The sequence below is a fragment of the Mustelus asterias genome, chromosome 3 (assembly GCF_964213995.1).
Source record: "Mustelus asterias chromosome 3, sMusAst1.hap1.1, whole genome shotgun sequence".
Lineage (NCBI taxonomy): Eukaryota > Metazoa > Chordata > Chondrichthyes > Carcharhiniformes > Triakidae > Mustelus > Mustelus asterias.
Window position 1 is genome coordinate 138726282 of NC_135803.1, and position 14896 is coordinate 138741177.

The window sequence follows — 14896 nt, forward strand, 5'->3', positions numbered from 1 at the left end:
TGGCAAAGTTTTGTAAAGTGCTCATGTTTCAAAGCAGAAAGTTATCCAATTAAACTTGAACACCAAAATTTCAAGTGTAGAATTACTCGCAACTACTTTGAACAAAGTTAGCTGGTTTATGGCTATTGGCTGTAGCAGTTCAAGAAGGCCATTCATCACCTTCTTCACAAGAGCAACTCATGATAATTGCTGGCTTTGCCAGTGACACCCATTGCCGACAATTGCTGACACCCATATTCCATGAAATAATATAAAAAACATTCCAAAGACATGCAGCTCACCATTGGCCTTCCAACCATCAAAGGCAAAAACCTGTTGTGGGGAACTGTCTCATGCCAAGCCAATTACGAGCTCCTGGCTGGTAAGGTAAGGTGACAAGCTCAAAACCCAATCAACCCTCTTGTTATAGACTCAGTGACCCAAGAATAGCTCCCTGGTGGCACCTGGAGGAATAAACCATCACTGGGAACCATGATTCTTGATGTGGAGATGCCGGCGTTGGACTGGGGCAAGTAAGCACAGTAAGAAGTCTCACAACACCAGGTTAAAGTCCAACAGGTTTATTTGATAGCACAAGCTTTCGAAGCACTGCCCCTTCATTAGGTGAGCCATGATTCTTGCCATAGCTCCAGAGTCGCTTACAAGTCAATGCCCCAACAGGTAGGCGAGTCCGAGGTGGTTAAACAGCATGATACAGTTCTGTTGAGCGCGGTTTTAGCTAGTTGAACTCCAGCAGTTCCCCTACATGCACACAACGGGATTCCAGAACCTTCCCTCTGCTAACCTGAACTTAAGTTCTGTGAATTTGGATAACTGGGTGAGATTCCTACAAGAGGAATGTGCAATTCATGCTAGGCAGATAGAAACCTTGCAAGGAACTTCTGGAGGTTCAACCTGGTGAGCAATTTTTGCACACCAGAAATTCAGTTGCTGAATAAATGAACTGATAATACAAAACCAAAGCTCAAATGGCTGCTGTTACATGCCAATACATTTTGAAACAAACTCTCCACTGCTTTATTCTATATAATACAAGTTGACTTAGGGCAATTCGTTTTTGGGAATTTATTTGAAGGGTGAAGAGTGTGAATGTCACATTGGCTTGCACAGAGTGGCAAACTTTCATGATTTAAACAGCAGCGATAACTTGTCTCATTTCACTGCTTATTTTAATAGCTTTAGCATATTGTAGCATCAATATATAGAAATAGACTCAAAACACCTATCCAAACCCAGAAAAAATGATGTCCTAAACTACCCCAGAGGGCAGTGAAAGTTCAGTCATTGAGTATATTTAAGACAGAGATTGATAGAATTTAAGATATGGGCTGGAACTCTCCTGCCCGCCACGAGAATTGTAGCGAGGGGGGGGGGCGACCATGCATTGACCTCAGACGGGGGGGAGGGGGGGTGGAATCATGCAAAGGTTCATTGACCTCAGGCGGGATTCTCCAGCTTTGAGGTGAGCGTGGCCAGAGAATCCCGCCCATGGTCTATGGAGATAATGCATGAAAACGGCATTGAGGGAGAAGACAACCGTGGTATAGTTGAAAGATGGAGCTGGCTCGAGGGCCTGAATGGCCTACTCTTGTTCTCATTTTCTATGTTCTTATATTCAAAACCAAAAGTTCTTCTCAATATATAAATTAATTTGTTTTAAAGTAACTGTAGATTAGCGGGTTTCACTGTCCTTCTCAAATGGTCGGGAAAAAGGTATTTACTGAAGAAACAAAACAATTTTCCACTAATTGCAGCACACCTGTATATTATTATAAACTAATTGTTAGACACAAACCAGATGAGAAACAAATATCAAAACAGCTTAATGAAGTGCTTTCAGTTGGTGAAACAGCTCCATTATTTAATCTGGAGACCACTTCAAGTGCTTTACACAAAGAAGAAATACTGGATAAGCGCCTCTTATAATATCATTTTAATATGCTACATTGTGTATTGCTTGACGAGTACACACTCCTTAGTGTTACAGACCTATAAGAACTTAACCTCAAAAAAATCTTCAGTTTATAAAGTACAATATCAATTGCACCACCTAGTGACCGTTCAGAAGCACAACAGAAAAGAAAAAATGATTTGATTCGGTTTATTATTGTCACATGTATTGGGAGACAGTGAAAAGTATTGTTTCTTGCGCGCTATACAAAGCATACCGTTCAGAGTGTACATTGGGGAAAAGGAAATGAGAGGGTGCAGAATATAGTGAAACAGTCATAGCTAGAGTGTAGAGAAAGATCATAATATAGTAAACTGATCTTCAGTAAAGTTTATTTATCAGTGTCACAAGTCAGCTTAAATTAACACTGCAATGAAGTTACTGTGAATATCCCCTAGTCGCCATACTCCGGCGCTTGTTCGGGTACACTGAGGGAGAATTTAGCATGGCCAATTCACCTAACCAGCACATCTTTGGACTATGCGAGGAAACCGGAGCACTCGGAGGAAACCCATGTAGACACGGAGAGAACATGCAAACTCCACACAGTGACCCAAGCTAGGAATCGAACTCAGGTCCCTGGTGCTCTGAGGCAGCAGTGCTAACCACTGTGCCACCGTGCAGCCCGACCATTCAAAAGTCTGATGGCAGCAGGCAAGCTCTTCTGGACTCGGTTGCTATACATTCTCAGATTTTTGTATCTGTATCCCAGCGGAAGAAGGTGGAAGAGAGTATTCCAGGCTGCATGGGGTCCTTGATTATGCTAGCTGCTTTTCCGAGGGAGGGAGGTGTAGATAGAGTCAATGGATGGGAGGCGGGTTTGTGTGATGGACTACGCTACATTCACAACCCTTTATAGTTTCCTGCAGTCTTGGACAGAGCAGGAGCCATACTAAGCTGTAATATATCCAGAAAGAATGCTTTCCATGGTGCATCTGTAAAAGTTGGTGAGAGTTGTAACGGACATGCCACATTCCTTAGCCTCCTGAGAAAGTAACATGATGATGGGCTTTCTTAACTATACAGTCAGCATGGAGGGACCAGGAGAGACTCTTGGTGATCTGGACACCTGGAAACTTGAAGCTGTCGACCATTTCCACTTCACCTCTGTTGATGTAGACAGGGGCATGTCCTTCACTACGCTTCCTGAAGTCGGTGACAGTCTCCTTCGTTTCATTATTATATGCATTTACACAGCAACAAATCACATCTTTCAATAGTGTATTACGGTGCTTAAAGGGGTCAGTCAGCTCAGCTGGCTGGGTGGCTTGTTCGTAATGCATAACGCCGCCAACGGCACGGATTCAATACCCGTACCAGCTGAGGTTATTCATGCCTTCTCATCCTTGCCCCTCACCTGAGGTGTGGTGATCCTCAGGTTAAAATCAACACCAATTAGCTCTTGGGACTTTTGTTCAAAAGTGTTTAAAATACAACAATTTATTCTTAAGACTGCAGCGACTGTTATGCAGGCTTATGATTGCCATTTTGCAAACAACAAAATCCCACAAAGAGCAATTAAATGAATGAAAGTTAATCTACTTTTGGCGGTTTTGGTTGAGGGAAGAATTAAGGTGAACTCTCCGTTCCTCTTCGAGTAGGGTAATAGGAAAATAATGTTTAGACAAAGCATACTTTAACATCGCATTCAAAGAACAGCATCTGTAAAATGGTACACAGTCAGTAGTGCACTAGCTGATGAATCCAAGCCTTGGAGTGAAGTTTAAAAAAACCCAGCATTTTCCAGCAAATAAACATAAAATACATCGCAGCTGTTGTAAATCCAGAGCATACCGGAGTTTGCTCTTCTGAAATCCTCTCAAGTTTGCTGATCTATCAGTACTTTTTCCTTTTCATTATGGGACAATGCATCACAGATCGACACAATACAGTGCCCAAACTTAATTCATTCAAAATCCATTTACTTACACTGAATTAAAATTGGGCCCAAAATCAAATTTGAGTTCTTTGCCATTAAAATGATCAAAAAGAGACTCTTTGTCATTTTTTTTGGTAATCAAATGTGCCCTTTACCTGTTCAAGGTGAAGGATGTCATTCCTGCCAAGAATACTTTCCATTTCAGACACCAGGGGGAGTATCACGGCCAAGTCAGATCTGGACCAGTTGGATGAAGATTAAAACTCTCAGTACTTTTCTCTAATAACGCACCTGAGGAGAGCACCACCAACTGCACCAAGGAGGCAATTTTAAATTTCCCACACCAACTAAACCAGGGCCCAAGTTTCACACAGTATTGCATTTTTCCAGATGGTTTTGCTCTGTCGTCACATGGCTACTAAGAACTGGATAAAGACCTTCCAAATTCATATAGCCAGCAGGAGGAAGCAACTTTCAGCCCAGCAATCTATGCTTAATTTAATCATGGACCCAGGATTGAGAGGTCTATGACAGTGCTCACTGCTGTCATTGAATAGATCTCTGCACAAGCCTACCACAGAATCATTATGGCGCAGAAGGAGGCCATTTGGCCCAATGCGTCTGCACCGGCTCTCCAAACAAGCATCATGGCTTAGTGCCATTCGCCCACCTTTTCCCGGTAACCCGGCACATTGTTTCCATTCCTGTGGTGAGAATTTTTTCTGCCTTGATCATAGGATCCTACGGTGCAGAAGGAGGCCATTTGACTCATCGAGTCTGCATCGACCACAATCCCACCCGGGCCCTATTCCCATAACCCCATGCATTTACCTTGGTAGTCCCCCCTGACACTGAGGGGCAATTTACATGACCAATCCACCTAACCAGCACATCTTTGGATTGTGGGAGGAAACAAGAACACCCGGAGGAAACCCACGCAGACACGAGGAGAACGGGTGAGCTCCACACAGACAGTGACCCAAGTCGGGAATCAAACCTGGGTCCCTGGCACTGTGAGGCAGCAGTGCTAACCACTTGAAGGAGGATTCCCTCTCACTCTGGGCTGTAGTGAGCTGCAGGGTAGGTGGAGCAAAAATGACAGGTAGCTGTGGGGGTGGTTTATAGTCAATGCACGCTATAGGTAGAAGGGGACATCAACAGTGCTATCAAGTGTGTTAAAGGCAAAGCTGATGGCAAGTGCCAAGCTATTCAAATCCTAGAAGGAAAACTTGAAACAACTGTCTTCATGTTGTGTTTGCAATTGGATATTATGACAAGAGGTTTTGAAATCTATAAATGATACCCTGGACTGTTTGCGATGTTTTTATAGCAAAGTAAATGTTTACTAAGAAATATTTTAAAAAACAATAAACTAAAATAGAAGTGCACTTAAATAAGTCAATGGCTTCGCATGGTACCAATACTTTAAACAGTTCCGAAGAATCTTAACTTAATTACCTTCAGAGCTAACCTTCCCCATCTGTTCAGCAACACCTTTTAAGGTCTATAAAAGCTCAGTACCTTTTGCCACAGTGCCTTTAATTGTCTTTAGGGTGCTCTTTTGATGTTTGGATCTGGCTTCATTCACACATTTTGTTGAGACCTAACAAGCTATTCCTGCTGTTGACAGAGATCGAAAACAGTTATATTCATAGGTTTCAGTAGCACGGTAGCACAGTGGTTAGCACTGCTGCTTCACAGCACCAGGGACCCGGATTCAATTCCTGGCTTGGGTCAGTGTGTGGAGTTTGCACATTCTCTCTATGTCTGCATGGATTTACTCCGGGTGTTCTGGTTTCCTCCCACAATCTGAAAGGCGTGCTGGTTAGGTGCATTGACCCAAATAGGTGCCGGACTGTGGCGACCACGGGAATTTCACAGTAACTTCATTGCAGTGTTAACATAAGCCTTACTTGTTACTAATAAATAATAAATACATTCTTTCCCCTTAATCTCTTATTTTCTCACCCAGTTTCTTTAAGACTGCCTTTGCCCAAAATTGATTAACTTCATCTCTTTACTTTAGCTTTAGAAGTTAAAAGAAAAGTAGAAACATAGAAAAACTACAGCACAAAACAGGCCCTTCGGCCCCACAAGTTGTGCCGAACATATCCCTACCTTTTAGGCCGACCTATAACCCTCCATCCTATTAAGTCCCATCCAGGAGTCTCTTAAAAGACCCTATCGAGTTTGCCTCCACCACCACTGACGGCAGCCGATTCCACTCGCCCACCACCCTCTGTGTGAAAAACTTCCCTCTAACATTTCCCCTGTACCTACCCCCCAGCACCTTAAACCTGTGTCCTCTTGTAGCAGCCATTTCCACCCTGGGAAAAAGCCTCTGAGAGTCCACCCGATCTATGCCTCTCAACATCTTATAAACTTCCTTTATCCATACTTCACCTATGACATCTTTTTTCACACCTTGTGTATCTTATCCTTTGAACCACAACACTCATTCAAATCTATTTCTGTTCTATAACCATCCTTCTAAATTACCTTAGCTAAACATTTGTTGATGTCTTGCTAATCTCATTACCATATCAAACTCTTAATTTGCACTCCCACAGTCACTCTGTCCCTTGCTTCGATTACCATTCACATACCCCAGTTGTTTAAAAAATGAACAGAATATTGTCAACACAAAATATTACAATTTCATAGGTTTTCCTGACAGATTTTCTTGGCAAGTGGCACTTGCTTAGCAATAACCTACTCACTGATGCTCATTTGGATTCTGTCAGCGGAGTCACTGAGCTCCTGACTTCATTACAGTCTTGGTTCAAACATGGACAAAAGAGTTGAACTCCAGAGGTGAGGTGAGTGTGACTTTCCTTGACATCAAGTTAGCATTTGACTGAGTATGGTATCAAGGAGTCCTAGCAAAAATGGAGTTAATAGGAATCAAGGGAAAACCCTGCTGGTTGGACTCATAGCTAACACAAAGAAAGATGGTCGTGGTTGTTGGAGGTCAATCATCTCAGCTCCAGGACATCACAGCAGGAGTTCCTCAGGGTGGTTTCCTGGGCTCAACAATCTTCAGCTGCTTCATCGATTACCTTCCTTTCATTATAAAGGTCAGTAGTGGGGACGTTCGCTGATGACCACACAATGCTCAACACCATCTGTGGCTCCTCAGATACTGAAGCAGTTCCTGTCTAAATGCAGCACGACCTTGACAATATCCAGGCTTGGGCTGACAAGTAGCAAACAACATTTGTGCCACACAAGTGCCAGGCAACAATCATCTCCAACAAGAGAGAATCTAACCATCGCCCCTTGATAGTCAATGGCGTTAGTATCACTGAATCGGCCACTATCAACATCCTAGAGGTTACCATTGACCAGAAACTCAGCTGGACTAACTGTATAAATACGTGGCTATGAGAGCAGATCAAAGGCTAGGAATCCTGCAGCGAGTAACTCACCTCCTGACTCCCCAAAGCCTTTTCCCCATCTACAAGGCACAAGCCAGGAGTGTGGTGGAATACTCTCCACTTGCCTGCAGAGTTCAGCTCCAATAACACTCCAGAAGCTCGACACCATCCAGGACAAAGCAGCCCACTTAATCTGTACCCCTTCGACAAATATTTATTCCCTCTACCGCTGATGAACAGTGGCAGCAATTTGTACCATCCACAAGTTGTACTGCAGGAACTCACCAAGGCTCCTTAGGCAGCATCTTCCAAACCCACAACCATCTGGAAGGCCAAGGGCAGCAGACACATGGGAACATCAGGACCTGGAAGATCTGCCCCAAGTCACTCACCAGCGTGACCTGGCAATATATCGCCATTCCTTCTTTGTCAAAATCTTGGAACTGGCTCCCTAACAGCACTGTGGGTGTTTCTACACTGCAGCAGTTCAAGAAGGCTGAACACTACCACTTTCTCAAGAGCAATTCAGGTGGACAATAAGGGTCCAGCCAGCAATGCTCACATCTGTAAAAATGAATAATAAAAATAAACTTTCTTGCTTGCAACCATTACAATAAAAGTTGCAGATACAATAAGGGAACAAAGCTGAATCAAAATCCCCAGTTCTCGAGCAATAATAGGTATCAACCTTTTCATAAGAACATAAGAACATAAGAAATAGGAGCAGGAGTAGGTCATCTAGCCCCTCGAGCCTGCCCCACCATTCAACAAGATCATGGCTGATCTGAAGTGAATTAATTCCACTTACCCGCCTGCTCCCCATATCCCTTAATTCCCTTATCGATCAGAAATCTATCTACCCGTGATTTAAACATATTCAACGAGGAAGCCTGCACGACTTCAATGGACAGAGAATTCCAGAGATTCACTACCCTCTGAGAGAAGAAGTTCCCCCTCAACTCTGTTCTGAACCGGCCCCCACTTATTTTGAGGCTGTGCCCTTTAGTTCTGGTTTCCCTTCTAAGTGGAAAGAATCTCTCTACCTCTACCCTATCCAGCCCCTTCATTATCTTATAGGTCTCTATAAGATATATGTCACATTTTAAATCATAAGTACAAAAAAAATGTTCTTACACACTGGGAACCCAGAGGCGGACTGTTTTGTCTCGGGATGCAGAAGCCACTAAATGACCAGAGGGAGAGAACTGAACTGAAAGGACTGCGTCTTTGTGACCTACATATCGATAGGCTCTCATCTGTGGTTTTAAGTTCCAGATCATGACACAGGAATCCATTGATCCGGTTGCTGTTAAAAGAAAACAAGGTTTTAAGGTTAGTTTCAAATCTGCAACATAACTGGTACATTCTCTTTATTTAAAATTATGCACCAAAGCAGTCTCCTTCGACTCCCTTGTCCTAAATTTGTAAACTGAGTATACGATCACCAAATTCCATAATCTGCAATGCTGTAATTTCTATGAAATCTGTCTCAAAATTTGTCAATTTTGATCAGTGCGTTAAAACCGTGAAACGGAAGTTGATCTTTACCCAGGTTTTGGATCTCTTTAATCCTTTCAGGAACAGGGACTACCCAAAAGATCCATAGTTAGCAGTACTACTTTTCTCTCACCAACTTTCGCCCCCTCCTATTCTTTTCTTACTGGATGGTATTGATTCCTTAGTTACTTAAACCATGATTCATCCATAAGCCTGTTAGCAAACTATGACATCACAGCCAAGTCCAATTCTATCCTGATCCAACAAACACCAAGGACCATCGGACACAGATTAAGAGCTGGATTTCTAGCGAATTTTCCCCTCTTTTATCCATGGAAGCAGAGGTCAATTGTGCTCTTATCACTGTCCCAACTAAGATTGGGCTTTCCTGACCTTAATGGACTAAGTAATCAATGGATAAATTAGCTGAGCCAGCAAATAAACCAATGAGAGAAAACAGGCAATTATTTGGCCTTGTCTTCGGATTAAAAAGGTTGAAAAATTAAACTATGGCCCAGTCTGCTCTTTCACATGGAGGTAAAATATCCCATTGCACTATTTTAAAGGACAGGGGAGTAATCCCCATGGACAATATTTTATCCCTTAGCATCACAATAAACATATTAACTGGCCATTATCACATTGCTGTTTCTGGGAGCTTGGTCTTCTATACAAATTAGCTGCCATGTTTCCTACATTATTGTGACTATTCTTCAAAAAGTATTTCATTAGCTGTAAAATGCTTCAAGAAATCCGGTGATCATGAAAGGCGCTACATGTCTTATTTCACATTACTTGCATGAAATTAAACGGATTAAGTATTTTGTGGTAAAAATTTACTGTATTGAACTTCTCTTCAGAAACATAGAAATTATGTTTTACAAATATCTGTTTAATAGATGTAAACAGTCAATGCTTAAAAATGTCAGCTAAATTAATGTTCATTTTTTAGTTGTAAGTAGTTGTCATAAAACTTTAAAGATCTGCATAGAAACTGTTTTCTACAAATGTTATTTAAGATTCAAGCATTCCACTATTTAAGAAAGGAGGGAGAGGGGGAAAAGGAGAACTACAGCCCATTAGCCTGACATCAGTAGTAGGAAAAATGCTAGAATCTACAATAAAAGATGTGATAACAGGACACAGAAAATATTGGAAGAATTGGACAGAGTCAGAGTCAATGTGGATTTATAAAAGGGAAATCATGTTGAACAAACCTGTTGGAGTTTTTTGACGATATATCTGGCAGAATAGATAAGGGACAACCGGTGGATGTGGTATACTTAGATTTTCAGAACGCTTTTAGTAAGGTGTCACACAACGCAGTTAGTAAACAAAATTAGGGCACATGGAATTGGGGGAAATATACTGACATGGATTGAGAACGTTATTAGACAGAAAAGTGGTTAGTACTATTGCCTCACAGCGCCAGGGACCCAGGTTCAATTCAGCCTTGGGTCACTGTGTGTGTGGAGTTTGCATGTCTACATGGGCTTCTTCTGGGTGCTCCGGTTTCCTCCAGTCCAAAGATGTTTGGTCAGGTTGGATTGGCCATGCTAAATTACCCCTTAGTGTCAGGGGGATTAGCAGGGTAAATGTGTGCAGTTACAGGAATAGGACCTGGTTGGGATTGTGGTCGGTACAGACCTAATGGGCCGAATGGCCTCCTTTTGTACTACAGGGATTCTATGGATTCTAAAACAGAGAGTAGGAATAAATGGGTCATTTTCACATGATAAGCTGTGGCTAGTGAGGTACCACAAGGGTCAGGGTTTGGGTCCCAAATATTCACAATCTGGATAAATGATTTCTGGGGATGAAATGTAATATTTGCAAGTTTGCAGATGGCACAAAATAGATGGAAATATGCGCTATGAGGAGGATGCAAAGACGCTTTATGGGGATTTGGAGAGACTGAGTGGGCAAGAATTTGACAGATGAAATACAACGTGCAGAAATATGAGGTTATTTATTTTGATAGGAAAAACATAAATTCAGTCTATTTCTGAAAATGGTGAGAGGCTGGGAAGTATTGAACTTCAAAGGGATTTGGGTGTCTCACTGCAGTTATATAGAGCCTTGGTGAGACCGCATCTGGAATACTATGTACAGTTTTGGTCTTCTTACCCAAGGAAAAATATACTTGCCATAGACAGTGCAATGAAGGTACACGAAATTAACTGTGGAGGCGATGGGATTATCCTATAAGGAATGATTAAATAGACAGGGCCTTTTATCTCTGGAGTTTAGAAGAATAAGAGATGTTCTCATTCAAACATGTAAAATTCTTAAAGGGCTCGACGGTAAATGCAAAAAGAATGTTTCCCCTGGCTAGGTGTCTAGAGTAAGAAGTCTCACAACACCAGGTTAAAGTCCAACAGGTTTATTTGGTAGCAAATACCATAAGCTTTCGGAGCACTGCTCCTTCGTCAGATGGAGTGGGATGCTTGGTGTCTAGAACCAAGGGACAGTCTCAGAATAAGGAGCATGTCATTTAGGGCTGAGATGAGAAGGAATTTCTTCACCCAGAGTGTAATGAATCTCTGAAATTCTCTGCCCCAGAGAGATGTGGAGGAACCAGAGGGTTGTGGAGGATGAGTCATTAAGTATGTTCAAGACTGAGATTAGAACCATAGAATCCCTATAGTGCAAAACTATCCAAGCAACAGCCCAACACAATCATTCTTAACATATTGCACCTAATAGCCAATGTCTCAGACTCCTCCGTCAGAGGTAGCATCCTTATCTCACTTGCAGGACAGACCCACCAGAAGTTGCAATTTCGGAAAGAGCAGCCCATGGAATCCTCAACATTGATTCTGGACCCCATGGGGTCTCACAGCATCAAGTCAAACATGAGCAAGGAAACCTCCTGTTGATTACCAGTTACCACCCTTCCTTAGCTGATAAATCAGTATTCCTCCATGTTGAACACTATCTAGCAGAAGCACTGAGCGTAGCAAGGGTACTGAATGTACTCTGAGTCAGGAACTTCAATGCCCTTCACAAAGAGTGCCTCAGTATCACCAGTACTGATTGAGCTGGGCAAATCCTGAAAGATATATCTGCCAGACTGGGCAATACACAGAATCTTTCCTAACATTACTAAGTAAGTGATAAGAGTGTGAACTTTACTGGAGACTATACACATAATTATCAAAAGGTGTGAACTTGATGAGCCAAAGTTGTGTTACTCAATTTGATTCTTTGGCTTTGCTTCGTAACAGTAAGAATATAAAGTCTGGATCTACAGTGATAGTAGTCCAGTTCAGAATGCATGGTTGAGGAATTGGATGCTTTGATTATCCATGATCAACATTGATGTTGACTGAACTCTGACCAGGTGAAGATGTTGGGATACTTGTCAGATGTTGGAATACTTTTCCTATATTACAACATTAGACTTAAAAGTACTCCCTTGGCTGTAAAGTGCTTTGGAACGTCTAAGGTCACGAACGGCATGAGGTAAATACAAGTCTTTATTTCTGGGTAGCATGACCTCTAAAAGTCCTCACTGCCATCTCCCTGAACACACACATTGGCACATATCTGATATCCTAACTTTATGGATGCCCTTAAAGATTATCAATAGCTTACTCAGGAAATGCAACATACCCAACTGCTTCATGTTAGTGTTAAAGTCGATACTTGTAACAGTGTCACGATGGCCTTTAAAGTGGCGTTCTAATGTTGGATCCTCCTACAAAATAAAAAAGTGAAACCTTAAATATTTGCACATTCTGTGTTTCTACACCAGTCAATAATTGTTGCTTCAGTTTGTTTCTTTGAATTATTGTGCAGGACACATTTCTACACAAAAACTGCTTTTATAATTATTGCATACACACAAATACACACCTGTCCTCTCACAGGTCGTACCTCCCAGCCAACTTCAAGTAGGAGTCAGCCAATTCTCCACCCTCCCAGAAGCAGAGTACCACTGTAATGCTCCTTTGGTACCCATAGTTCTTGGAAATAATGGGATGAGGACCAAACCAGAAAATGGTCTGGACTTCCTGACACTACCTTTCGGCAGGGAGCACAGCTGCTCCACCAGCTTTGCACCAAACTCTGGCAGAAATTGAAGATTCCACGCCTCCCCACTGTCCCACCGCCCCACCACCGTCCCACCGCCCCACCACCGTCCCACCCCACCCCACCCCCAATTTCCTCGACCTTGTCCCAATGAGACAAACTTGACACACCTAATGGCCTTTTCCCATCCTTTATTTCATATAGAAATCATAGAAACCCTACAGTGCAGAAGGAGGCCATTCGGCCCATCGAGTCTGCACTGACCACAATCCCACCCAGGCCCTACCCCCATATCCCTACATATTTACCCGCTAATCCCTCTAACCTACGCATTTCAGGACTTTCAGGGGCAATTTTTAGCAGAGCAAATCAACCTAACCCGCACATCTTTGGACTGTGGGAGGAAACCGGAGCACCCGAAGGAAACCCACGCAGACACGAGGAGAATGTGCAAACTCCACACAGACAGTGACCCAAGCCAGGAATCGAACCCAGGTCCCTGGAGCTGTGAAGCAGCAGTGCTAACCACTGTGCTACCGTGCCGCCCCAGGATATGTTCAGTCAGTTCTAATCTGGCACCATGGGGATATCCAGCTGTCCAGCAACACAATATTGTCAAGTAGGAATAGCAACAATTTGACTCAGCGGAAATCCAAGCCAGCGTTCCTGGGGGAGGTTACGCAAGTTGGAAGGGGAAGGCCACAAGGAGATTGGAACATGTAGATGCAAATTCAAATCTGAAGTGCAGGAGCATGGGAGCCAATGTAGGTCAGCAAGTTTCAGGCTGATGGGTGGGTGAGACAGTATGAATTAGGATATGGGCAGAAAAGGTTTGGATAAGCTCACGTTTATGGATGCTGAATAATGGGAGGCCAACCAGGAGGACACTGGAGTGTTTCAGTCTGGAGTGAACGAGGCAAGAGTTAAGGTTGCACCAGAGACGTTAGGGCTGTGATAAGAACGGGCAATGTTACAGATGTGGAATTAGGTGGCCTTTTTGATGGAGAGTATAGAGAACAGGAACTCAGCTCAGGGTTAATAATGATGCCAACATTGCGAACAGTAGTTAGCCCAAGACAGCAGTAAGAGAATGGAATGCAATGGGATGGGCAAGGGCAGAAGACGCTCTGACCTTTCCAATATTTAACTGAAGGAAATTGTGGCTCATCCAGGAGTGGATATCAGATGAATGGTCTGAAAGCTGAGATGATGGTAGGGTGAAGGCAGGTGATGGTGAAATAGAACCAAATGTCATCAGCATACATATGGAAAGAGGTGTCAGCACTCCAAAGATGTGCGGGTTAGGTGCGTTGGCCATGCTAAATTGCGGAGAGTTAGAGGGATTAGTGGGGTAAATATGTGGGGCTACGGGGATAGGGCCTGGGTGAGATTGTTGTCAGTGCAGACTCAATGGGCCAAATGGCCTCCTTCTACACTGTCGGGATTCTATGATTCTATGACTTTAGATGATGCTATTAAGAGGCATCATGTGGATTAGTAGAGCAGTTCAATGATAGATCCCTCGGATACTCAAAAGGGATGATAAAGAGAAGCCATTTCAGGAGATTCCAAGGCAATCGATGGGAATGCCTTCAAGGGAAACCCTCTTGACCTGGTCAATGTCAATTGGGTCTAAGGCTGCAAAGGGATGAAGATGAGGAGGAAGAGGATACAACTGTTTTAGGCACAGAAGATGCCACTGTTTCTTTGATTGAAGTGTTTCTGTGCTTTGAAGGGATAGAAATATGACTTAAAGAAGTTTAAACATGGGTCAGCAGGAAAGAAGGGCAGATTTGGAAAGTAACAACATACTTAAACACTTTAGAGAGGAAAGGAATATTGGAGGTGGGGCAGTAATTTTGAAAGGACATGAGTAAAGGTACTCTTAATAAATGGAAAAGGATTATGGTGGCAGATTTGGAAACATCAGGGACAGTTTCTCGGGAACTGTTTACGCTATCCAACAATGGAATAATTTAGCGGTAATAAAGTCGAGGGAGCAGGAGCTGAACAAAATGAGCTGAGAAAGGGCCCGAGGGGAGAGATGCTACAGAAAGAAACAAGTGCCAAGTCTGTATGTGTGAGAGAGAAAAGAAACCACAAAGACACTTGAATGGATTATGTCAACATTAGTTTCAAAGCAGTCTGTAAGCTCCT

The 14896-nt window shown here is 42.8% G+C and overlaps 1 protein-coding gene across 3 annotated transcripts in view; it reads right to left on the reverse strand.

The window, feature by feature from the left end:
* LOC144485000 (POC1 centriolar protein homolog A-like) overlaps window positions 1-14896 on the reverse strand; it is a 99216-nt gene that overhangs the window by 83407 nt on the left and 913 nt on the right. For all 3 annotated transcript variants that reach the window (XM_078203328.1, XM_078203336.1, XM_078203340.1), the window contains exons 2-3: window positions 12320-12404; window positions 8342-8513 (exon numbers count right to left, since the gene is read on the reverse strand). In XM_078203328.1, coding sequence (XP_078059454.1) covers window positions 8342-8513; window positions 12320-12404 — 257 coding nt within the window. The remainder of the gene's footprint in view (window positions 1-8341; window positions 8514-12319; window positions 12405-14896) is intronic.